General features: G+C 52.8%; 1 protein-coding gene across 2 annotated transcripts; it reads left to right on the forward strand.

The window, feature by feature from the left end:
- Positions 1 to 676: 676 nt before the first annotated feature.
- On the forward strand, positions 677 to 10,991 carry LOC135040590 (homeobox protein CHOX-7-like). 2 transcript variants are annotated; one of them, XM_063954832.1, is made up of 2 exons: positions 677 to 2,804; positions 10,204 to 10,991. In XM_063954832.1, exons 1-2 carry the CDS (start codon positions 2,759 to 2,761, stop codon positions 10,713 to 10,715), a joined length of 558 nt encoding a protein of 185 aa, XP_063810902.1. In that variant the 5' UTR covers positions 677 to 2,758; the 3' UTR covers positions 10,716 to 10,991. The 2 variants fall into 2 exon arrangements, with proteins under 2 accessions (XP_063810902.1, XP_063810901.1); XM_063954831.1 differs by lacking the exon at positions 677 to 2,804 and adding an exon at positions 6,811 to 7,253.
- The last annotated feature ends 12,240 nt before the right edge of the window (positions 10,992 to 23,231 follow it).

Genomic DNA, 23,231 nt, shown 5'->3' on the forward strand with positions numbered 1-23,231 from the left:
TACATGTGAATCTCAGAAGGCAGGAGACTTGAGCCAGGAGACACTTGTTCACAGGATGTGACGCGTTGTTTAAGGCCATGATACTGAGCAGGAACTCTGGCTATATACCCCATGGTCAGCAGGGATTGGAGATTCAAGTCATGTGAGCGATCCAGTGCTCAGGTATGGATAAGACCAAGTCAGCTGACTTCAGGTGTCATTGCAGCGTCCATACTCCAGAGATGGTGGGAATACATCGGGGTACACACTGGAAAGAGTCCAGCACATCAGAGCACCAGTAAGTGATGTGATGCAAAATGCAGATTCCTGACACTCCCACCGTGTTCCTCCAGCAGCCTCTCACCTCCCCGTGTTCCTCCAGCAGCCTCTCACCTCCCCGTGTCCCTCCAGCAGCCTCTCACCTGTCACTGTGTCCCTTCAGCAGCCTCTCACCTCCCCTGTGTCCCTCCAGCAGCCTCTCACCTCCCCTTTGTCCCTCCAGCAGCCTCTCACCTCCCACCATGTCCCTTCAGCAGCCTCTCACCTCCCCTGTGTACCTCCAGCAGCCTCTCACCTCCCCCTCCATCTCTAGCTCTCCCTCTCTGGTCACCGGGAACAGTAGTCAGGACCGTGTAAATAGTGCAGCACTTCTCCTCACTGCTAGCCACTCCTCTCAAAATGGCTGCTCAACGACCAGCAACTGTCACACACCAGCCAGCATGAGCCAGCCTCTCTCTGGAGTTTCATGTGACCTCCAACAGTCACAGTCGCGTCATGAGCCAGCCTCTCCCTGAAGCAGCATGTGACATCCTGGTAGCCAGCGTGTGGGAGAGAGTTCCCATTCACCATGCGATAACTCTGTAGCTCTACTCCACTGTCACCAATGATGCTGTGGCTGCATGTATATAATGGCAGTATTTACAAAGAAACCGTAACTGTTCTCACTAGAAGTGGGGTATCACACCTCCAGCAGCCTCTCACCTCCCACTGTGTCCCTCCAGCAACCTCTCACCTTCCACTGTGTCCCTCCAGCAGCCTCTCACCTCCCCATGTCCCTTCAGCAGCCTATCACCTCCCACCATGTCCCTTCAGCAGCCTATCACCTCCCACCATGTCCCTTCAGCAGCCTATCACCTCCCACCATGTCCCTTCAGCAGCCTCTCACCTCCCACCTTGTCCCTTCAGCAGCCTATCACCTCCCACCTTGTCCCTTCAGCAGCCTATCACCTCCCACCTTGTCCCTTCAGCAGCCTCTCACCTCCCGCAGTGTCCCTCCAGCAGCTTCTCATCTCCCCATGTCCCTTCAGCAGCCAATCACTGTGTCCCTTCAGCAGCCTCTCACTTCCTAACGTGTCCCTCCAGCAGCCTCTACCTCTCCCTGTGTCCCTCTGGCAGCCTCTCACCTCCCCCTGTGTCCCTCCAGCAGCATCTCATCTCCCTGTGTCCCTCCAGCAGCTTCTCATCTCCCTGTGTCCCTCCAGCAGCTTCTCACCTGCCCCTGTGTCCCTCCAGCAGCCTCTCACCTGCCCCTGTGTCCCTCCAGCAGCCTCTCACCTGCCCCTGTGTCCCTCCAGCAGCCTCTCACCTCCCATGTCCCTCCAGCAGCCTCTCACCTTCCCCTGTGTCCCTCCAGCAGCCTCTCACCTTCCCCTGTGTCCCTCCAGCATCTTCTCACCTTCCCCTGTGTCCCTCCAGCAGCCTCTCACTTCCCCATGTCCCTTCAGCAGCCTCTCACCTCCCCATGTCCCTTCAGCAGCCTATCACCTCCCACCATGTCCCTTCAGCAGCCTATCACCTCCCACCATGTCCCTTCAGCAGCCTCTCACCTCCCGCAGTGTCCCTCCAGCAGCTTCTCATCTCCCCATGTCCCTTCAGCAGCTTCTCATCTCCCCATGTCCCTTCAGCAGCCTATCACCGTGTCCCTTCAGCAGCCTACCACTGTGTCCCTTCAGCAGCCTCTCACTTCCTAACGTGTCCCTCCAGCAGCCTCTACCTCTCCCTGTGTCCCTCTGGCAGCTTCTCATCTCCCTGTGTCCCTCCAGCAGCTTCTCATCTGTCACTGTGTCCCTCCAGCAGCCTCTCACCTCCCACCATGTCCCTCCAGCAGCCTCTCACCTCCCGCAGTGTCCCTCCAGCAGCCTCTCACCTTCCCCTGTGTCCCTCCAGCAGCCTCTCACCTCCCACCATGTCCCTTCAGCAGCCTCTCACCTCCCCCTGTGTCCCTCCAGCAGCCTCTCACCTTCCCCTGTGTCCCTCCAGCAGCCTATCACCTCCCACCATGTCCCTTCAGCAGCCTCTCACCTCCCCCTGTGTCCCTCCAGCAGCCTCTCACCTTCCCCTGTGTCCCTCCAGCAGCCTCTCACCTTCCCCTGTGTCCCTCCAGCAGCCTCTCACCTTCCCCTGTGTCCCTCCAGCAGCCTTTCGCCTCCCCATGTCCCTCCAGCAGCTTCAAACCTCCCTGTCAGGTCTGGGTTGGTGTCTGTTCCCGGAAGGGGCACTAGTTAGTCAGTGATGGTGCGGTGGAGGAAACGAGGAGGCTGTAATAAGTTCCTTCACATGTGCGCAAATGGTATTTATTGAAGCACACAGAAATATAACTATCACTGGAGCAATAGCAAATACAACTGTACTTCAGCGTGGAGGCTGACTGAGTCTTTGGAAAAGCAGTCACATGCAATAGGTCGGTTTGGGAAGCAATAACAACTGGAAGTAAATGATGATCGGCCTGGAAACCGATGATAACTTAAACAGAACTTTACACAGATACTTGGCAATATAAATGATCGGCCTGGAAACCGATGGCAATTGGAAACCGTACTTTGCAGGTAAGTAATGCAGATGATCGGCCTGGGAACCGACAGTAACTTGAAACAGAGGTACACAGTCAATAGGCAATGCTCCAATCAGTGGTGTAAGTAGAAATTTTTCTCCCCCAAGCCAAAAAATTCCCTGGCGGCGCCCCCTCCCCCCCATAATTGGTACTAGTAAAGAGATGAATCTGCGCGCGCCGCAAAAAAAGGGGTGTGGCTATGTTGGAATGGGCGTAGCATTGCAGGAAAAGACTACTTTATACCCCAGTTTTGCATCTTGCACGCCCAGACATTGGCCACCACAGGAAAGAAAAATAATCCTGATTCATGCCCCTTACATTATTTGTCATTTTTCCTCCTTATAGTAATGCCCAGTATACATTATGCCACATACTGCAATGGCCCTTAGACATTATGCCGCACACAATAATGCACACACTGTAATGCCCCCGACACATTATGCCACACACCGTAATGCCTGTGACACATTATGACAGGAATCGCAATGCCCGTTATACATTATGCTACACACTGCAATGCCCCTGATACATTATACCACATACAATGCCTGTGACACATTATGACACACACCGCAATGACCCTGAGACATTATACCACATACCACAATGCCCGTGATATAGTATACAACACACCGAAATGCCTGACACATTATGACACACACCGTAATGACCCTGAGACATTATACCACATACCACAATGCCTGTGATATAGTATACAACACACCGTAATGCCTGACACATTATGCCAGACACCGCAATGTCCGTTATACATTATGCCACACACTGCAAAGACCCTGAGACATTATACCACATACCACAATGCCCGTGATATAGTATGCCACACATCGTAATGCCTGTGACACATACCGCAATGCCTGTTATACCCTATGCCACACACCGCAATGCCCGTTATACATTATGCCACACTGCAATGCCCCTGAGACATTATACCACATACCACAATGCCCGTGATATAGTATACCATACACCGTAATGCCTGTGACACATACCGCAATGCCTGTTATACCCTATGCCACACACCGCAATGCCCGTTATACATTATGCCACACTGCAATGCCCCTGAGACATTATACCACATACCACAATGCCCGTGATATAGTATACCATACACCGTAATGCCTGTGACACATACCGCAATGCCTGTTATACCCTATGCCACACACCACAATGCCCGTTATACATTATGCCACACTGCAATGCCCCTGAGACATTATACCACATACCACAATGCCCGTGATATAGTATGCCACACACCGTAATTCCTGTGACACATTATGACACACACCGCAATGTCCGTGATACATTATGCCACACACTGCAATGCCCCTGAGACATTATACCACATACCACAATGCCCGTGATATAGTATGCCACACATCGTAATGCCTGTGACACATTATGCCACACACCGTAATGCCCCCGGCACATTATGCCACACACCGTAATGCCTGTGACACATTATGACAGGAATCGCAATGCCCGTTATTCATTATGCTACTCACTGAAATGCCCGATACATTATAGCACATACAATGCCTGTGACACATTATGACACACACCGCAATGACCCTGAGACATTATACCACATATCACAATGCCTGTGATATAGTATGCAACACACCGTAATGCCTGACACATTATGACACACACCGCAATGTCTGTGATACATTATAGGACATACAATGCCTGTGACACATTATGCCACGCATCGCAATGCCCGTTATACATTATGCTACACACTGCAATGCCCCTGATACATTATAGCACATACAATGCCTGTGACACATTATGCCACACTGCAATGACCCTGAGACATTATACCACAATGCCTGTGATATAGTATACAACACACCGTAATGCCTGTGATACATTATGACACACATCGCAATGACCCTGAGACATTATACCACAATGCCCGTGATATAGTATACCACACACCGTAATGCCTGACACATTATGACACACACCGCAATGTCCGTGATACATTATGCCACACATTGCAATGCCCCTGAGACATTATACCACATACCACAATGCACGTGAAATAGTATGCCATACACCGTAATGCCTGTGACACATACCGCAATGCCCATTATACCCTATGCCACACACTGCAATGCCCGTTATACATTATGCCACACACTGCAATGCCCCTGAGACATTATACCACAATGCCCGTGATATAGTATGCCACACACCGTAATGCCTGTGACACATGCCACACACCGCAATGTCCGTGATACAGTATGCCACACACCGCAATGCCCATTACACATTAAGTCCTACAGTAAGGCTTCTAATTACTTTTAAATTACATGCTCGTTGCCAGGGGTTTCATGCTCTTGCTTCCATGCACGGTGCCAGGGATTTTCATGCTCAGGGTGTCATGCTCGTTGCCAGGGGTTTCATGCACTGGGTGTCATGCTCGTTGCCAGGGGTTTCATGCACTGGGTGTCATGTTTGTTGCCATGGGTTTCATGCTCTTGGTTCCATGCACGGTGCCAGGGGTTTTCATGCTCAGGGTGTCATGCAGGGTGCCAGAGGTTTTCATGCTCAGGGTTTCATGCTCGTTGCCAGGGGTTTCATGCACTGGGTGTCATGCTCGTTGCCAGGGGTTTCATGCACTGGGTGTCATGCTCGTTACCAGGGGTTTCATGCACTGGGTGTCATGCTCGTTGCGGGGGGTAATGCTTGTTGCTAGGGCTGTGCTCCCAGTGCCACATATGCCCCAGTGCCAGATATTCCCCCACAGTGCCAGGTACACACATGACCCCAGTGCCAAATATAGCCCCCCCCCCCATGTGCCAGGTACACATATTCCCCCCAGTGCCACATAGGCCCCCTCAGTGCCACATATATACCCCCCCAAGTGCCAAATATGCTCCCCCTCCCCCAGTGCCAGATATGCTCCCCCAGTGGCAGTTACAACTCTAACCCCTGCTCCCCCGCTGTTTTGTGAAGGAGGGACACGGAGGGCACAGCGCGCGCCTCTCCTGTGTCCCTCCTGCGTCTCCGGTGTGTCTGTTAAATGAAGTGCCGGTTCGTGAGCCAATCAGAGCTCACGAACGGGCACTTCATTTAATAGACACACAGGAGACGCAGGAGGGACACAGAAGAGGCGCGCGCTGTGCCCTCCGTGTCCCTCCTTCACAGCAGCGGCTAGGGCGCCAGCGGAGGGTTGGAGGGAAGTAGGGAGACAGCAGATTGACATGCGGACGGCTCGTCCGCATGTCAATCTGCGCTAAATCAGTGGGGGCGCCCCCCGCAGCCCTGCGCCTCCAAGCCACCACGAGGGCTGCGGGGGCAGTAGTTACACCACTGGCTCCAATACAACAACAGAACCAGGTTAGGTTATTGCAGGAGACAGCTGATCTGGATGCTTCAGTGCAGGTGGAATAGCACAGTGCTGATGCAGAGTAATAACAGGGGAGAATGAGATGCAGCACCTGGAGAGAGGGGTTCACTAGCTGCTTTTAGCAGCATTGCACACGCTAGGCTGCCGCCCTCTGGGAGTGTATCTTAGCTTAGCAGAAAAGCGAACGAAAGATTAGCAGAATTGTGAATAGAAAATTCTTAGCAGTTTCTGAGTAGCTCCAGACTCACAGATTGCGATCAGCTCAGGCAGTTTCGTTCCTGGTTTGACGTCACATACACGCCCTGCGTTCGGCCAGCCACTCCCCCGTTTCTCCAGATACTCCTGCGTTTTTTCCTGGCACGCCTGCGTACTCCCAGAAACCGGCCAGTTTCCGCCCAGAAACACCCACTTCCTGTCAATCACACTCCGATCACTTCAACGATGAAAAATCTTCGTTCGGACGTGAGTAAATCTACTAAGTTTTTTGCTAAAATACTAACCGCATGCGCACTGCGTACCATGCGCATGAACATTTTTGCCTTAATCGCTTCGTTGCGAAAATCGGCAACGAGCGAACAACTCGGAATGACCCCCAGAGTCTCTTACTGCAAGTGATTGTAGGAGCAGAGTGTAGCTGAAGCTGAAGCCAAACTGGATGGCTGATATCTGTAGTTTCACGGAGCACTGACACATGAGAGTCTCAGGAGACTGCTAGTGAATGCTGGAACGTAAGGCAGATGGAGCTGCACCTGAACTGGATGGCTGGTGCCTGTAGTTCCACGGAGCCTTGATACATGTGAATCTCAGAAGGCAGGAGACTTGAGCCAGGAGACACTTGTTCACAGGATGTGACGCGTTGTTTAAGGCCATGATACTGAGCAGGAACTCTGGCTATATACCCCATGGTCAGCAGGGATTGGAGATTCAAGTCATGTGAGCGATCCAGTGCTCAGGTATGGATAAGACCAAGTCAGCTGACTTCAGGTGTCATTGCAGCGTCCATACTCCAGAGATGGTGGGAATACATCGGGGTACACACTGGAAAGAGTCCAGCACATCAGAGCACCAGTAAGTGATGTGATGCAAAATGCAGATTCCTGACACTCCCACCGTGTCCCTCCAGCAGCCTCTCACCTCCCCGTGTTCCTCCAGCAGCCTCTCACCTCCCCGTGTCCCTCCAGCAGCCTCTCACCTCCCCGTGTCCCTCCAGCAGCCTCTCACCTGTCACTGTGTCCCTTCAGCAGCCTCTCACCTCCCACCATGTCCCTCCAGCAGCCTCCCACCATGTCCCTCCAGCAGCCTCTCACCTCCCCCTGTGTCCCTTCAGCAGCCTCTCACCTCCCCCGTGTCCCTCCAGCAGCCTCTCACCTCCCCCTGTGTCCCTTCAGCAGCCTCTCACCTTCCTCCTGTGTCCCTCCAGCAGCCTCTCACCTCCCCTTTGTCCCTCCAGCAGCCTCTCACCTCCCACCATGTCCCTCCAGCAGTCTCTCACCTCCCCCTGTGTCCCTTCAGCAGCCTCTCACCTCCCCTGTGTACCTCCAGCAGCCTCTCACCTCCCACTGTGTCCCTCCAGCAGCCTCTCACCTCCCCATGTCCCTTCAGCAGCCTATCACCTCCCACCATGTCCCTTCAGCAGCCTATCACCTCCCACCATGTCCCTTCAGCAGCCTATCACCTCCCACCATGTCCCTTCAGCAGCCTATCACCTCCCACCATGTCCCTTCAGCAGCCTATCACCTCCCACCATGTCCCTTCAGCAGCCTATCACCTCCCACCATGTCCCTTCAGCAGCCTATCACCTCCCACCTTGTCCCTTCAGCAGCCTCTCACCTCCCGCAGTGTCCCTCCAGCAGCTTCTCATCTCCCCATGTCCCTTCAGCAGCCTATCACTGTGTCCCTTCAGCAGCCTCTCACTTCCTAACGTGTCCCTCCAGCAGCTTCTCATCTCCCTGTGTCCCTCCAGCAGCTTCTCATCTCCCTGTGTCCCTCCAGCAGCCTCTCATCTGTCACTGTGTCCCTCCAGCAGCCTCTCACCTCCCACCATGTCCCTCCAGCATCCTCTCACCTGCCCCTGTGTCCCTCCAGCAGCTTCTCACCTCCCACCATGTCCTTCCAGCAGCTTCTCACCTTCCCCTGTGTCCCTCCAGCAGCCTCTCACTTCCCCTGTGTCCCTCCAGCAGCCTCTCACCTCCCAGTGTCCCTCCAGCAGCTTCTCACCTTCCCCTGTGTCCCTCCAGCAGCCTCTCACTTCCCCTGTGTCCCTCCAGCAGCCTCTCACCTCCCACTGTGTCCCTCCAGCAGCTTCTCACCTTCCCCTGTGTCCCTCCAGCAGCCTCTCACTTCCCCTGTGTCCCTCCAGCAGCCTCTCACCTCTCACTGTGTCCCTCCAGCAGCTTCTCACCTTCCCCTGTGTCCCTCCAGCAGCCTCTCACTTCCCCTGTGTCCCTCCAGCAGCCTTTCACCTCCCCATGTGCCTCCAGCAGCTTATTATATATATATACCACATATATATATACACTTATATATATATACCACATGCGGGTATAGACAGTCTATGAGAAGCTACAACAGAGCACAGGTAACAATCAGCAGCACAGGTCTCAGTACACACTACAGGGGAGATGTCAGGAAGCACAGGGGTAATCAGTGTACTACTAGGAGCAGGCAGCCACTGTAAGAGATAGACAGTAACGAGCCAGAGGAGATGCGGGTACAGACAGACACTACGTAGGAGAGAGCTGTAATTGAAGTGCAAGAGAAAAGGGCTGTGAGAGCAGGAGGGAAGAGGGCCCTGCTCCAAAGGAGCTCACAATCTAGGGAGAGGGGATGGACGGACAGGTTACATGAGGGATAAGCAAGTGGAAGGTGGCATTTTGTCCATCGAGTTCAGCCTATGAATGGTCTCCTACACTGTAATATTTTTAAAACTAATTTTAACTGTGATGGTAGGAAGTAAGCGAGGCAGAGATGGGCGAGGCATGAGGCAGGGGGTTAGGAGAGTGGCCTGGAGACGGGGTTATGTGGAAGGGTACGCTGTGATGAACAGGTGGGTTTTCAGGGCCCGTTCGAAGCTATGACATCGACGGGGAGAGTCTGATAGAGCGAGGGAGCTTGTTCCAGTGAAGAGGTGCAGCACAGGTAAAATCTTGGATTCTCACATGGGATGCAGTGACTAGGGTAGAGGAGGGGCGATGGTCATTGGCCGACCGGAGAGGGCAGGAGGGAGTATGTCAGGAGATAAGGATAGAGATGTAGGGAGCAGTGGAATTAGAGATGGACTTGTATGTGAGGGTGAGGAGGATTCTGTAGGAGAATGGGAGCCAGTGCAGGTATTGGGGACGGGGAGTGGCAGAAGTGGAGCGGCGGGAGAGGAAGATGAGCCTAGCTGCGGAGTTGAGGACAGATTGGAGGGGAGCGAGTGAGGCCAGTGAGGAGAACATTGCAGTAGTCGAGCCGTGAGATGCCCAGTGAGTGGATGATAAGCTTAGTTGCACTCTGGGAGAAGAACGGCCTGATATGAGTGATGTTGCGTGGCTGGAGGAGACCGGATTTAGCCAGAGACTGGATGTGGGATAGGAGAGGGAGGAATCAAGAGTGAGCAGGGAATGGGGGAGATGATGGAGTTGTCAACTGTGATAGAGATACTAGGGGGGTGGAGGAGACTCTTGAAGGGGGGAAAGATGAGTTCAGTTCTGTCCATGTTGAGCTTCAGGGAGCACTCAGACATCTAGGAGAAGATGGCGGAGAGGCAGCTGGATACCCGAGAGAGTGCTGAGGGAGAGAGGTCAGGAGAGGAGAGGTATAGTGACAGATGAACAATTACTTGGCCATTATTGGAACAGATGTGCAGGTGTTATTGGGACAGATGGTCAGGGGTTATTGGGACTGCGAGAGAGGTCTTGCTCCCTAGACATCTGTAATAATAAGTACTAGTGTCGCCCTATGTTGTATAATCACTGCCAGTGGTTACTTGTCCTGATCTCCGCACACATTTAATGTAAGCCTTTTCTACCTGCAGGAGATGGGAAGTTGTACAGCTCTGACGAGGAGAAGCTGGAAGGGAAGAGCTCGGATCCAGGCTGTAGTGACCGGGATGAAGAAGAGAGCACTGGAGATAGCTCTGATGAGAATCTCTTGGATCACGGCCACAGCCCGAACAGGCCCAGGGTGAAGGGAAAGAGTGGCTCTCAGGAGCAGGTGAGGGATGGGGCGGGCACGCCAGGGAAAAGCCGGAGACGTAGGACAGCATTCACCAGTGAGCAGTTACTGGAGCTGGAGAAAGAGTTTCATTGTAAGAAGTACCTGTCTCTCACCGAGAGGTCCCAGATTGCTCACAGCCTAAAACTCAGTGAAGTACAGGTGAAAATCTGGTTTCAGAACCGCAGAGCCAAATGGAAACGCATCAAGGCAGGGAATATCAGCAGCCGCGCAGGGGAGCCTGTCCGCAACCCGAAAATTGTGGTGCCCATCCCAGTGCATGTCAACCGCTTCACCGTCAGGACACAACAGGTGGATGGAGCTCGACCATAGATGAAGGAGTAGAAGTAGGTTGATAAGACTCTAATGGTCAGAGGTGAAAGACAAGAAGAACTGAGAACTTATGAATGGACCTTGGAGTCCCCACATTGCGGACAGTCTGATGTGAAGGGTGAAGCATGAACTGTGGCAGAGTGGACAGTAGTGTGAGATTGGGAAACGCAGGATGTGATGTTACTGGTTGTACAGTCTTCATGTAGGAATAATTCTGAGGACACGGACACATATCTCTGTCCTGTAATGTGATCATCTGCAACTGGTGTCTGTGTTGCCGACATAATATATAATCTATGTTCATGATCCCTGTCTTTGTGTCCGTAGCATAGTGGGAATATAAAGCACTTTGGAGAAACCTCTACAGACAAAAATTACATATGCTGAATAAGATGTGCACACGACTAGAGAGGTTCTCTACATCACAAAGCTTCCACGGTATATGGAGCATATAGGGGCTGCTCCCGTCCCCTAAGGTTGGGGGTAGAGCAGAGATGAGATGTAGCTTCAGAAGGAGACAAGAACAGAATGTAACGAAGGGATGGCTGTGGTGGGACAGTCGGGGTTATCTGGCTCCGCTCTGGTACCAAGGTGACTATTGATGTCAGGAAGTGAAAACAGCCCTGATTCTTTGTAACGGTATTTGCATCACCATATGAAAATGTGAGCATCCGTATGTGCTCATGCCAGGTTCCGTAGTGCTCATGCAAGGTATATCATTATCTTATTCCCCCAGCCACACTTCAGTAGGAGGAACATTGTTCTCTGTCTCCCCCCAGCCACACTCCAGTAAGAGGTACATCGTTCTTCGTCTCTCCCAGCCACACTCCATTAGGAGGTACATCGTTCTCCGTCTCCCCCAGCCACACTTCAGTAGGAGGTACAGCGTTCTCCGTCTCCCCCCAGCCACACTTCAGTAGGAGGCACATTGTTCTCCGTCTCCCCCCAGCCACACTTCAGAAGGAGGTACATCGTTCTGTCTCTGCCCAGCCACACTTCAGTAGGAGGTAAAGCGTTCTCTGTCTCTCCCAGCCACACTTCAGCAGGAGGTACATGGTTCTCTGTCTCCCCCAGCCACACTTCAGTAGGAGGTAAAGCGTTCTGAATCCCCCCAGATACACTTCAGTAGGAGGTACAGCGTTATCTGTCTCCCCCAGGCATACTTCAGTAGGAGGTACATCATTCTGTGTCTCCCCCAGCCACACTTCAGTAGGAGGTACATCGTTCTCTGTATCCACCCAGCCACACTTCAGTAGGAGGTAAAGTGTTCTCTGTCTCCCCCAGCCACACTTCAGTAGGAGGTACATCGATCTCCGTCTCCCCCCAGCCACACTTCAGTAGGAGATACATCGTTCTCCGTCTCCCCCAGCGACACTTCAGTAGGAGGTACAGCATTCTGTCTCCCTCAGCCACACTGCTGTAGGAGGTACATCGTTCTGTCTCTGCCCAGCCACAATTCAGTAGGAGATACATTGTTCTCTGTCTCCCCCAGCCACACTTCAGTAGGAGGTACATCGTTCTCTGTCTCCCCCAGCCACACTTCAGTAGGAGGTACATCGTTCTCCGTCGCCCCCAGCCACACTTCAGTAGGATGTACATCGTTCTCAGTCTTCCCCAGCCACACTCCACACTTCATTAGGAGGTACAGCGTTCTGTCTCCCCCAGCCACACTTCAGTAGGAGGTACATCGTTCTGTCTCTGCCCAGCCACACTTCAGTAGGAGGTACATCGTTCTCTGTCTCCCCCAGCCACACTTCAGTAGGAGGTACATCGTTCTCTGTCTCCCCCAGCCACACTTCAGTAGGAGGTACATCGTTCTCCGTCGCCCCCAGCCACACTTCAGTAGGAGGTACAGCGTTCTCCGTCTCCCCCCAGCCACACTTCAGTAGGAGGCACATTGTTCTCCGTCTCCCCCCAGCCACACTTCAGAAGTAGGTACATCGTTCTGTCTCTGCCCAGCCACACTTCAGTAGGAGGTAAAGCGTTCTCTGTCTCTCCCAGCCACACTTCAGCAGGAGGTACATGGTTCTCTGTCTCCCCCAGCCACACTTCAGTAGGAGGTAAAGCGTTCTGAATCCCCCCAGATACACTTCAGTAGGAGGTACAGCGTTATCTGTCTCCCCCAGGCACACTTCAGTAGGAGGTACATCATTCTGTGTCTCCCCCAGCCACACTTCAGTAGGAGGTACATCGTTCTCAGTGGCCCCCAGCACACTTCAGTAGGAGGTACATCATTCTCCGTCTCCCCCAGCCACACTTCAGTAGGAGGTACATCGTTCTCCGTCTCCCCCAGCCACACTTCAGTAGGAGGTACATCGTTCTCCGTCTCCCCTAGCCACACTTCAGTAGGAGGTACATCGTTCTCCGTGTCCCCCCAGTCACACTTCAGTAGGAGGTACAGCGTTCTGTCTCTGCTGAGCCACACTTCAGTAGGAGGTACATCGTTCTCGGTCTCCCCCAGCCACACTTCAGTAGGAGGTACATCGTTCTCTGTCTCCCCCCAGCCACACTTCAGTAGGAGGCACATCGTTCTGACTCCCCCGAACCACACTTCAGTAGGAGGTACATCGTTCTGACTAGCCCCCAGCCACACTTCAGTAGGAGGTACATCGTTCTGACTCCCCCGAACCACACTTCAGTAGGAGGTACATCGTTCTGACTAGCCCCCAGCCACACTTCAGTAGGAGGTAAAGCGTTCTCCATCTCCCCCAGCCACACTTCAGTTGGAGGTACATCGTTTTCTGTCTCCCCCAGCACTTCAGTAGGAAGTGTTTCTCCGTCTCCCCCAGCCACACTTCAGTTGGAGATACATCGTTCTCCGTCTCCCCCAGCCACACTTCAGTAGGAGGTACATAGTTCTCCGTCTCCCCCAGCCACACTATCGCTCAGTCGCCCCCAGCACACTTCAGTAGGAGGTAAATAGTTCTCCGTCTCCCCCAGCCACACTTAAGTAGGAGGTACATCGTTCTGTCTCTGCCCAGCAACAATACAGTTGGAGGTACATTTTGATCTGAGTAGCCCCCAGCCACACTTCAGTAGGAGGTACATCGTTCTCTGTCTCCCCCCAGCCACACTTCAGTAGGAGGCACATCGTTCAGTAGGAGCAACATCGTTCTCAGTCTCCCCCAGCCACACTTCAGTAGGAGCAACATCGTTCTCTGTCTCCCCCAGCCACACTTCAGTAGGAGGTACATCGTTCTCAGTCTCCCCCAGCCACACTTCAGTAGGAGGTACATCGTTTACCGTCTCCCCCACCCACACTTCAGTAGGAGCAACATCGTTCTCCGTCTCCCCGAGCCACACTTCAGTAGGAGGTACATCGTTCACCGTCTCCCCCACCCACACTTCAGTAGGAGGTACATCGTTCTCTGTCTCCCCCAGCCACGCTTCAGTAGGTGGTACATGGTTCTCTGTCTCCCCCAGCCACACTTCAGTAGGAGGTAAAGCGTTCTGAATCCCCCCAGATACACTTCAGTAGGAGGTACAGCGTTATCTGTCTCCCCCAGGCACACTTCAGTAGGAGGTACATAGTTCTCCGTCTCCCCTAGCCACACTTCAGTAGGAGGTACATCGTTCTCCGTGTCCCCCCAGTCACACTTCAGTAGGAGGTACAGCGTTCTGTCTCTGCTGAGCCACACTTCAGTAGGAGGAACATCGTTCTCTGTCTCCCCCAGCCACGCTTCAGTAGGAGGAACATCGCTCTCTGTCTACCCCAGCCACACTTCAGTAGGAGGTACATCGTTCTCTGTATCCACCCAGCCACACTTCAGTAGGAGGTAAAGTGTTCTCTGTCTCCCCCAGCCACACTTCAGTAGGAGGTACATCGACCTCCGTCTCCCCCCAGCCACACTTCAGTAGGAGATACATCGTTCTCCGTCTCCCCCAGCCACACTTCAGTAGGAGGTACAGCATTCTGTCTCCCTCAGCCACACTGCTGTAGGAGGTACATCGTTCTGTCTCTGCCCAGCCACAATTCAGTAGGAGGTACATCGTTCTCTGTCTCCCCCAGCCACACTTCAGTAGGAGGTACATCGTTCTCCGTCGCCCCCAGCCACACTTCAGTAGGATGTACATCGTTCTCAGTCTTCCCCAGCCACACTCCACACTTCATTAGGAGGTACAGCGTTCTGTTTCCCCCAGCCACACTTCAGTAAGAGGTACATCGTTCTGTCTCTGCCCAGCCACACTTCAGTAGGAGGTACATCGTTCTCTGTCTCCCCCAGCCACACTTCAGTAGGAGGTACATCGTTCTCTGTCTCCCCCAGCCACACTTCAGTAGGAGGTACATCGTTCTCCGTCGCCCCCAGCCACACTTCAGTAGGAGGTACAGCGTTCTCCGTCTCCCCCCAGCCACACTTCAGTAGGAGGCACATTGTTCTCCGTCTCCCCCCAGCCACACTTCAGAAGGAGGTACATCGTTCTGTCTCTGCCCAGCCACACTTCAGTAGGAGGTAAAGCGTTCTCTGTCTCTCCCAGCCACACTTCAGCAGGAGGTACATGGTTCTCTGTCTCCCCCAGCCACACTTCAGTAGGAGGTAAAGCGTTCTGAATCCCCCCAGATACACTTCAGTAGGAGGTACAGCGTTATCTGTCTCCCCCAGGCACACTTCAGTAGGAGGTACATCATTCTGTGTCTCCCCCAGCCACACTTCAGTAGGAGGTACATCGTTCTCAGTGGCCCCCAGCACACTTCAGTAGGAGGTACATCATTCTCCGTCTCCCCCAGCCACACTTCAGTAGGAGGTACATCGTTCTCCGTCTCCCCCAGCCACACTTCAGTAGGAGGTACATAGTTCTCCGTCTCCCCTAGCCACACTTCAGTAGGAGGTACATCGTTCTCCGTGTCCCCCCAGTCACACTTCAGTAGGAGGTACAGCGTTCTGTCTCTGCTGAGCCACACTTCAGTAGGAGGAACATCGTTCTCGGTCTCCCCCAGCCACACTTCAGTAGGAGGTACATCGTTCTCTGTCTCCCCCCAGCCACACTTCAGTAGGAGGCACATCGTTCTGACTCCCCCGAACCACACTTCAGTAGGAGGTACATCGTTCTGACTAGCCCCCAGCCACACTTCAGTAGGAGGTACATCGTTCTGACTCCCCCGAACCACACTTCAGTAGGAGGTACATCGTTCTGACTAGCCCCCAGCCACACTTCAGTAGGAGGTAAAGCGTTCTCCATCTCCCCCAGCCACACTTCAGTTGGAGGTACATCGTTTTCCGTCTCCCCCAGCACTTCAGTAGGAAGTGTTTCTCCGTCTCCCCCAGCCACACTTCAGTTGGAGATACATCGTTCTCCGTCTCCCCCAGCCACACTTCAGTAGGAGGTACATAGTTCTCCGTCTCCCCCAGCCACACTATCGCTCAGTCGCCCCCAGCACACTTCAGTAGGAGGTAAATAGTTCTCTGTCTCCCCCAGCCACACTTAAGTACATCGTTCTGTCTCTGCCCAGCAACAATACAGTTGGAGGTACATTTTGATCTGAGTAGCCCCCAGCCACACTTCAGTAGGAGGTACATCGTTCTCTGTCTCCCCCCAGCCACACTTCAGTAGGAGGCACATCGTTCTGACTCCCCCGAACCACACTTCAGTAGGAGGTACACCGTTCTGACTAGCCCCCAGCCACACTTCAGTAGGAGGTACATCGTTCTGACTCCCCCGAACCACACTTCAGTAGGAGGTACATCGTTCTGACTAGCCCCCAGCCACACTTCAGTAGGAGGTAAAGCGTTCTCTGTCTCCCCCCAGCCACCCTTCAGTAGGAGGTACATTGTTCTCAGACTCCCCCAGCCACACTTCAGTAGGAGGTACATCGTTCTCAGTCTCCCCCAGCCACACTTCAGTAGGAGGTACATCGTTCACCGTCTCCCCCAGCCACACTTCAGTAGGAGCAACATCGTTCTCCGTCTCCCCGAGCCACACTTCAGTAGGAGGTACATCGTTCTCAAGTCTCCCCCAGCCACACTTCAGTAGGAGGTACATCGTTCACCGTCTCCCCCAGCCACACTTCAGTAGGAGCAACATCGTTCTCAGTCTCCCCCAGCCACACTTCAGTAGGAGCAACATCGTTCTCTGTCTCCCCCAGCCACACTTCAGTAGGAGGTACATCGTTCTCAGTCTCCCCCAGCCACACTTCAGTAGGAGGTACATCGTTTACCGTCTCCCCCACCCACACTTCAGTAGGAGCAACATCGTTCTCCGTCTCCCCGAGCCACACTTCAGTAGGAGGTACATCGTTCACCGTCTCCCCCACCCACACTTCAGTAGGAGGTACATCGTTCTCTGTCTCCCCCAGCCACGCTTCAGTAGGTGGTACATCGTTCTCAGTCTCCCCCAGCCACGCTTCAGTAGGAGGAACATCGCTCTCTGTCTACCCCAGCCACACTTCAGTAGGAGGAACATCGTTCTCTGTCTCCCCCAGCCACGCTTCAGTAGGAGGTACATCGTTCTCAGTCTCCCCCAATCACACTTCAGTAGGAGGAACATCGCTCTCTGTCTCCCCCCAGCCACACTTCAGTAGGAGGTACATCGTTCTCTGTCTCCCCCAGCCACACTTCAGTAGGAGGTACATCGCTCTCTGTCTCCCCCAGCCACACTTCAGTAGGAGGAACATCGTTCTCAGTCTCCCCCAGCCACACTTCAGTAGGAGGTACATTGTTCTCTGTCTCCCCCAGCCACACTTCAGTAGGAGGAACATCGTTCTCAGTCTCCCCCAATCACACTTCAGTAGGAGGAACATCGCTCTCTGTCTCCCCCCAGCCACACTTCAGTAGGAGGTACATCGTTCTCTGTCTCCCCCAGCCACACTTCAGTAGGAGGTACATCGCTCTCTGTCTCCCCCAGCCACACTTCAGTAGGAGGAACATCGTTCTCAGTCTCCCCCAGCCACACTTCAGTAGGAGGTACATTGTTCTCTGTCTCCCCCAGCCACACTTCAGTAGGAGGAACATCGTTCTCAGTCTCCCCCAGCCACACTTCAGTAGGAGGTACATTGTTCTCTGTCTCCCCCAGCCACACTTCAGTAGGAGGTACATCGCTCTCTGTCTCCCCCAGCCACACTTCAGTAGGAGGAACATCGTTTTCTGTCTCCCCCAGCCACGCTTCAGTAGGAGGAACATCGTTCTCAGTCTCCCCCAGCCACACTTCAGTAGGAGGAACATCGTTCTCTGTCTCCCCCCAGCCACACTTCAGTAGGAGGTACATCGTTCTCTGTCTCCCCCAGCCACACTTCAGTAGGAGGTACATCGCTCTATGTCTCCCCCAGCCATACTTCAGTAGGAGGAACATCGTTCTCAGTCTCCCCCAGCCACACTTCAGTAGGAGGTACATTGTTCTCTGTCTCCCCCAGCCACACTTCAGTAGGAGGAACATCGTTCTCAGTCTCCCCCAGCCACACTTCAGTAGGAGGTACATCGTTCTCTGTCTCCCCCAGCCACACTTCAGTAGGAGGTACATCGTTCTCTGTCTCCCCCAGCCACACTTCAGTAGGAGGTACATTGTTCTCAGTCTCCCCCAGCCACACTTCAGTAGGAGGTACATTGTTCTCTGTCTCCCCCAGCCACACTTCAGTAGGAGGTACATCGCTCTCTGTCTCCCCCAGCCACGCTTCAGTAGGAGGAACATCGTTCTCAGTCTCCCCCAGCCACACTTCAGTAGGAGGAACATCGTTCTCAGTCTCCCCCAGCCACACTTCAGTAGGAGGTACATCGTTCACCGTCTCCCCCACCCACACTTCAGTAGGAGGTACATCGTTCTCTGTCTCCCCCAGCCACGCTTCAGTAGGTGGTACATCGTTTTCAGTCTCCCCCAGCCACGCTTCAGTAGGAGGAACATCGCTCTCTGTCTACCCCAGCCACACTTCAGTAGGAGGAACATCGTTCTCTGTCTCCCCCAGCCACGCTTCAGTAGGAGGTACATCGTTCTCAGTCTCCCCCAATCACACTTCAGTAGGAGGAACATCGCTCTCTGTCTCCCCCCAGCCACACTTCAGTAGGAGGTACATCGTTCTCTGTCTCCCCCAGCCACACTTCAGTAGGAGGTACATCGCTCTCTGTCTCCCCCAGCCACACTTCAGTAGGAGGAACATCGTTCTCAGTCTCCCCCAGCCACACTTCAGTAGGAGGAACATCGTTCTCTGTCTCCCCCAGCCACACTTCAGTAGGAGGAACATCGTTCTCTGTTTCCCCCAGCCACACTTCAGTAGGAGGAACATCGTTCTCTGTTTCCCCCAGCCACACTTCAGTAGGAGGTACATCGTTCTCTGTCTCCCCCAGCCACACTTCAGTAGGAGGAACATCGTTCTCTGTTTCCCCCAGCCACACTTCAGTAGGAGGAACATCGTTCTCTGTTTCCCCCAGCCACACTTCAGTAAAAGGTACATCGTTCTCGGTCTCCCCCAGCCACACTTCAGTAGGAGGTACATCGTTCTCGGTCTCCCCCAGCCACACTTCAGTAGGAGGTACATCGTTCTCTGTCTCCCCCAGCCACACTTCAGTAGGAGGAACATCGTTCTCTGTCTCCCCCAGCCACACTTCAGTAGGAGGTACATCGTTCTCTGTCTCCCCCAGCCAGACTTCAGTAGGAGGAACATCGTTCTCTGTCTCCCCCAGCCACACTTCAGTAGGAGGTACAGCATTCTGTCTCCCTCAGCCACACTTCAGTAGGAGGTATATCGTTCTCAGTCTCCCCCAGCCACACTTTAGTAGGAGGTAAAGCGTTTTCTGTCTCCCCCAGCCAGACTTCAGTAGGAGGTACATCGTTCTCAGTCTCCCCCAGCCACACTTCAGTAGGAGGAATCTGTGCAAAAGTTTAGAGGAAACATTTTGCGAAGGCTTTCAAAAGTGTTAATAGTTTAAACAATTAACAAAATGCAAAGTGAAAGAACAGAAATATAAATCAAATCACTCTTTGCCTTCACAACAGCATCAATTCTTCTATGTACACTTGCACACAGTTTTTGAAGGAGCTCGGAAAACATAATAAATCCTGCAGGAGGCAGATGTAACATGTGCAGAGAGATAGGTGTGGGAGGGGTGTGTCCTAGCTCAGGTCTACATTGCAGCGAGAATAAAGCTGCCCAGCATGTGTGGGCTACATGCAGAAGCAGCCAGTAACTGAGCACCTGGGTAACACCATGCTGCACTGCAGGGGGGGGCGGCAGATGTAACATGTGCAGAGAGTTATATGTGGGAGAGGCATGTCCTAGCTCAGATCTACATTGCAGTGTGAGAATACAGCTACCCAGTGTATGTGGGCTACATGTAGAAGCAGCCATTTATCACATATGTAAGAAAAGTATGTACTTGCACCCCTTACACTGCAACACGCTTTGTACAATGTAGTTACTTTCTCTTTATTCCTGATTCTGAACCAGGCCCCGTGTGTCCAATTACTCCAAGCATTTAGCTATGGAAGGAGCCTGTTCATTCAGCCAGATCATCACACTCACCAATGTATTTCTTAATAGATGAACTGAGATATGATAGGACATCATGGCTGTGATGGAAACTGGCTGCGATATGGCAGTGTACAGTAATTCTTTAGTTGTTAGTTGGAGTCACAGAACAGCACCATGTGTCCCTGTAGTAACTGGTGAAACAGGTACTGTATTAACGGAACATCATTCACCTGCACCAGGAAGAGGATGTAGTGTATACCGCATGTATGCTGGGCTGTAATGAAATCATAGCTCACACTCATGCAAGGGTTAAACACAGCGATGCACTGTATGTGTGTGTGTGTGTGTATATATATATATATATATATATATGTATGTATATATATATATATATATATATATAAAATGTGAGGTCACACTCCACCCCCCGGCAGGAGCATGCCTTGCTGTGGATGGATACAGTGCTTGGGCTGCCTGCAGGGAGGTGTATGGGGGCTCGGGGCACTTAGCTGGCTGTGTAATGAGCCACATCTCTCTGCCGCTGCCACTTGTCATAGCTGAAGGTGCTAATGAATTTTATGCTACTTGTAATCAAGGCAAGCTGTCTGTAGGGTGATTACACAGCCCCCCAGGGGTTTCCCAGCGGCTGCTTCCTCTCCAGTCCTGCACTGAAGAAACAGGGAGGGGGCACGTCTACCACAACACCGACTGTGAAGCCTGAGAACGGAGTGGTGGGACATGACAGGGTAATATGGCGGGAGAGAATTGGTGAGGACATGCAAGGGCTAAACTAGCTGACCCAGACATGGAGGGGACAGAAGTAAGGCACCAAGACATGGGGGGACAAAACTGAGGGTCCAGGACATGGAGGGACAGAACTGTGGGATCAGGACATGGGGGGACAAAACTGAGGGGCCAGGACATGGAGGGACAGAACTGAGGGATCAGGACATGGGGGGACAGAACTGAGGGATCAGGACATGGGGGGACAGAACTAAGGTACCAAGACATGGGAAGAGGACTGAACTAAGGGACCAAGACATGGGGGGGACAAAACTGAGGGGCCAGGACATGGAGGGACAGAACTGAGGGATCAGGACATGGGGGGACAGAACTAAGGGACCAAGACATGGGAAGAGGACTGAACTTAGGGACCAAGACATGGAGGGACAAAACTGAGGGATCACATGGGTGACTGAACTAAGGGACCAAGACATGGGGGGACAAAACTGAGGGGTAGGACATGGAGAGACAGAACTGAGGGGCCAGGACATGGGTGACAGAACCAAGGGACCTAGACATGGGAAGAGGACTGAACTTAGGGACCAAGACATGGGGGGACAAAACTGAGGGGCCAGAACTAAGGGACCAAGACATGGGACAGAACTAAGGTACCAAGACATGGGAGGAGGACTGAACTAAGGGACAAGGACATGGGAGGAGGACAAAATTAAAAGACCGGGACACGGGGGGAAGACAAGGACACAACTATGGTATCAGGATATGGGACAACAGAACTAAGGAACTGAGTAATTGGGGGATAGAACGAAGGGACTGGTACATGACAGGACAGAGCTAAGGGACTAATATATGGGAGGGACATAACTAAGGCCATTATGCGACAGAACTAAGGGATCGGAACATGCGAGGAGGATAGAGCTAACTAAGGAGGACACGTGTGGTGAGTAGACCTAAGGGCCCTGGACATAGGAGAACAGATCTAAGGAACCGAGATATGAAGGTAGGAAAGAACCAAGGGGCCCGTGACACAGGGGGAGGACAGAATTAAGAGACCGTGACATTGCGGGAGGACATAACTAAAGACCGTGGGCACAGGGGGACGATAGAGCTAAGATATCAGGACATGGGGAGGGGGGGGGGGGGGGGGGACAGGAAAGAACTAGAGGAACATGACATGGGACAGAAATAAGGGACTGGGATACAGGGGGAAGACAGACAGAGGGACTGGGACACAGTGGTGGACAGGTGTAAGGAGTCGGGACATGGGAAGGTCAGAACTAAGGGACTGGGGGACATGGGAGGGGGGCACAACTACAGCAATGGGACATGAAGGTAGGACAGGACTAAAGGTCCGGACATGGGAGGACAGAACTAAGGGACAAAGACATAGCTGGAGAACAACACTAAGTGACCGGGACATGGGAGGACATAAATGAATGACTGGGGCATGGGTATGAAAGCACACTGACAGGACATGGGAGGACGGAAATGTATGACGGAGACATGGGTATGAGGTCATAGTGACAGGACATGGGAGGATGGAAATGAATGACTGGGACATGGGTATGAGAGCACAGTGACAGGACATGGGAGGATGGAAATGAATCACTGGGACATGGGTATGAGGGCATAGTGACAGGACATGGGAGGATGGAAATAAATGACTGGGACATGGGTATGAGGGTACAGTGACAGGACATGGGAGGATGGAAAGGAATGACTGGGACATGGGTATGAGGGTACAGTGACAGGACATGGGAGGACATAAATGAATGACTGGGACATGGGTATGAGGGCACACTGACAGGACATGGGGGAAGAAACTGGGCGACAGGGTAATGAGGGATAGAACGAAGTATCAGAGATAAATGGGAGAGAACCGAGTGACTTGGACATGACACTGGAATACTGTGTGGAGAACTCCAATAAATCCGCATCAGACCATTAGACAAGATATTTTATTTCACAGCACATACACAGGACAGCACGCTGTGTGTACACAGCAATATAAATATACTGTACAAAGTATACAAAGCAGGGACTCGAGGGCATAGTGACAGGACATGGGAGGATGGAAATGAATGACGGGGACATGGGTATGAGGGCACACTGACAGGACATGGGAGGATGGAAATTAATGACTGGGACATGGGTATGAGGGCACAGTGAGAGGACATGGGAGGATGGAATGAATGACTGGGACATGGGAGGATGGAAATGAATGACTGGAACATGGGTATGAGGGCATAGTGACAGGACATGGGAGGATGGAAATGAATGACTGGGACATGTGTATGAGGGCATAGTGACAGGAAACGGGAGGATGGAAATGAATGAGTGGGACATGGGTATGAGGGCATAGTGACAGGACATGGAAGGAT

This window comes from Pseudophryne corroboree, unplaced genomic scaffold (genome assembly GCF_028390025.1).
Source record: "Pseudophryne corroboree isolate aPseCor3 unplaced genomic scaffold, aPseCor3.hap2 scaffold_746, whole genome shotgun sequence".
Taxonomy (NCBI): domain Eukaryota; kingdom Metazoa; phylum Chordata; class Amphibia; order Anura; family Myobatrachidae; genus Pseudophryne; species Pseudophryne corroboree.

Coding starts and splice junctions, on each gene's coding strand:
- LOC135040590 (XM_063954831.1), top strand. CDS start 7,088: ATGGTCAGCAGGGATTGGAGATTCAAGTCATGTGAGCGATCCAGTGCT. Junction 7,254..10,203: donor TCCAGCACATCAGAGCACCA/GTAAGTGATGTG, acceptor TTCTACCTGCAG/GAGATGGGAAGTTGTACAGC.